Here is a 3,240-nt window from a genome sequence, read left to right as displayed (position 1 = left end):
CCTGATCAGTGTTTGATTGTTTGTTTTGTCTTGCTGCTTTTCTTCTTTTGTCTCTCCTCTATCCACTCACCCCAACCGATCGAGGCAGAAGGCCGCCCACCAAGAGCCGGGGTTTGTCGGAGGTTTCTTCCGTTAAAGGGAGTTTTTCCTCCCCACTGTCGCCAAGTGCTTGCTCAAGGGGGATTTGTTGGGTTTTCCCTTTGTAATAATATTGATAACAGTAAGGTCTAGACCTTACTTTGTAAAATGTCCTGAGATGACTTTTGTTGTGATTTGGCGCTATACAAATAAAATTTGATTTGATTTGACTGTAAAAAATGATGTAGATCCAAAGAAGTTCATATCATATCAGAACTGAGTAAATGATTAGCCCCTGAGCATCTCTGTCTGTCAATAAGTTGTGTGGGGAGAATAGTCAGACAGACTGTACGTGGGGAGGAGAGGGTATCAGCTTACACAGGGCCTTTTTCTGGCCTCAGGGAACACAACAAGCCCAAACAGGCCATCCTCAGAACTAACAGAGGGCACAGTGAGTGAGTCGTTCAGCACAGGTGATTACTGCTGCCTTTCCCTCCGCCGGTCGTAACAGCAAACAGCTAACACTGTCACAGCCCACATAACTAGCTCACTGTGTGGGCATCATCCAGCCAGGCCTGTTATGATCCACATGTAAGACTGCAAGTGTTTTCTGTTTCTCTGTGCACATTTATGTGTTCTCAGTTTTGGAGCTATAGCAGCAAAGCCTCTGAATGCTCAGGCTTCTGTTATGTGTTAAAAAGGAACATTAGAACTTGAAAGGTAAGATAAGGAGAACTTGACCAGCCGTGCTGAAGAAAAAAAAGGAGAGACAGACAGACAGACATGTGGCAGAAGTGCAATAAACACTGTAAGGAGTCAAACATTAAAGGAAAGCTCGGCTCGGAAACAGTCCCAGCTCACAGGCGTTATACCCTCAACAGAAGAACACACCAGATGTGTTGCATTTTCTGGCTGACATCTAATGAGCCTTGCATGAAAACAGTTTCAGTTAGCTGCTGTTCCAGAATGTTTAGAGTCTTTTGCATAGGCATCCATACTTCAGAGACAAATGAGCCAGTTGTTTTTTTTTTTTTTTATCCACGTACCAGATTTCCACACGAGTAGAACTTCATAGGGTTTTATCCCAGTGAGTTAGTTTGTTATTCTACAGCTAACATCTCATTATATTCTGATGGCAGGTGTTTTTCCTGGAACTGATATAATGATGCTGTTTCAAGGTTGTCTTATGTAATTTACTTAAACATGAGCTCATCCTTTGCACCGAATAATGAAGGGGTTGAATCTTTCATATTCATAACTTTCATACTCATGAAAATGAACTAATTAAATTGATTTTATGTCTAATGATAACTTTTACAATATCCAGTGACTTTTTAAAATTATTTAGCACAGTATGTTTTCGACTCTGCAGTTCATTCATTAAAAATTTTATGCACAGCCTCTACTTTTGTCTCTAAAATTCCCACTCAGCCTATCTGCTATCACGCTGCTTTATGGAGCAGCTTTCTCTTCTCGTTTGTTCTCGGTCATTTTTAAAGGCCTAAAAGTAGACACATGAATATTTAATACTAACTGGCAGTGGATTTTATGACAGTCTGGCCATGTATATTACACCAGTGTCTTACACAGATTGCTTGTAATGTACAAACTACTTTAATCGATAAGAAATTCATTCCTAAATAAATAAAGAATATGTGCATTACTTTGGGAGAGATTCTTCAACATACCGAAGTGTCTCAAAACAATTTTATCCTTTGATGTTTTAACATTTACTCTCTTGTGTTACAGTTCATTCAAGCACTTGATTGGAGGTTTGGAGGATGTGTCCTGTAAAGGCCATGAGGATGCTGATGCTAAAGCCAAGTAAGGCAATTAGAATTTATAGTTATGCATGAATGAATTCAAATACCCACCAGGCAAATGTATCTTATAGCTTTGCACCTGGGGCTTGAAATTTGTTTTATTTGGCTTCTGTTTAAATCAACTGATTTTCAAATTAATTTTCAGTCTCGGTAAACTTTTACAACCTTGCACCATATCATGACTGTCAACCTGCTGCAGCATTTTATAACGAGACATGCTCCAGGCCAGGTGTTAATGCATTGTGCCTGTAGGTCTGTTACATAACAAGACAGTACCCAGCTGGCAGGCCAGAAAACAAAGGCTATGACCTCTGCCGCTATTTCTGGAGGAATTAATATGTATTCTATTTATTGTCGCTATGGAAACAAGAGAAGAGCCATATAAGACACCTTGGCAGTGAGGTAAGCATCTTGGGGTTCAGACAACCACATATTGGTATAATGTGATACCTTGCTCGCTCGGTGCTATGTTGTGAGTCAAGGTGAGGAGAAACAAGAACCCTGTAATGACAGATTACAGAGAGTGAGAGAGAGCAGGAACAGTGTAAACAACAGGAAAGGAGAGAGAGAGATGTAGATAGATGGAGAAAGTGAGGAGAGGACAGAAGATAACAGGATGGGTGACAAAGCAGACTAGACCGACGCTTGGAATTTGTAACTGACTGCTGATAGTGTCAGTCATCTTATCAAATCAGTGGCATTTAGTCAGCAAAGAAAGACCATAACACCGGTTACTGTGCTGGACAGAGGCCTCGAGGAAATAAAGAGAATGGATACCGTATAATGCGGGGGGGGAGCAGTGCCTTGCCTCTGGCATTCAGCCCTGGCCAGGCTCACTATCACTGATGAGTGCTGATGTGTGATAGAACGAGACCCACAGTGTGCATTCATTACCCCATTATTTCCATCTCTAGGTCTTTATGGAAGTAAATTTAAGATTGATTTTATGTAAATGAGCAACAGTTAATACTTTGCCATGGTTGTTATTTGTAGCCTTATTATCAACCCTGTTCTCTACAGGATCCTACCTTAAAATAGTCACTCTCTCCCTCTGCTCCCTTAAATCTGTCACATCAAAGCTATTTTCACCATGATTGAGGCATCTTTTCCTGTTATGTGTGTCTGTCATCTCTCGCTGGTGCTCCCCACCCTGTAGTTTATTTCTTGGTGAGGAAAACCTGAGTCAGGATCCCATGGTGATGGAAACTGTCTCTAATTGGTCACAGTGGATTAGCACTGTGCAACAGTACTGTAACTATGCAGCAAAACTACAGCTGCTCTGTGTGAGTCTGACAGGTCTTTTCTTCACAGACTACCCCTGTGCTGTATGTGCACACTG

General features: G+C 41.2%; 1 protein-coding gene across 2 annotated transcripts in view; it reads left to right on the top strand.

Moving 5' to 3' along the window:
• The window catches only part of LOC109962157 (protein kinase cGMP-dependent 1), an 86,070-nt gene that overhangs the window by 72,328 nt on the left and 10,502 nt on the right, over positions 1-3,240 (top strand). For both annotated transcript variants that reach the window (XM_020603629.1, XM_020603620.1), the window contains exon 9: positions 1,828-1,902. In XM_020603629.1, the coding sequence (XP_020459285.1) occupies positions 1,828-1,902 (75 nt within the window). The remainder of the gene's footprint in view (positions 1-1,827; positions 1,903-3,240) is intronic.

Source organism: Monopterus albus, unplaced genomic scaffold (genome assembly GCF_001952655.1).
Source record: "Monopterus albus unplaced genomic scaffold, M_albus_1.0 scaffold3.1, whole genome shotgun sequence".
Classification (NCBI taxonomy): Eukaryota; Metazoa; Chordata; class Actinopteri; order Synbranchiformes; family Synbranchidae; genus Monopterus; species Monopterus albus.
The sequence above is the reverse complement of the archived record's forward strand: the minus strand, read 5'-3'. Positions and strand labels throughout refer to the sequence as shown.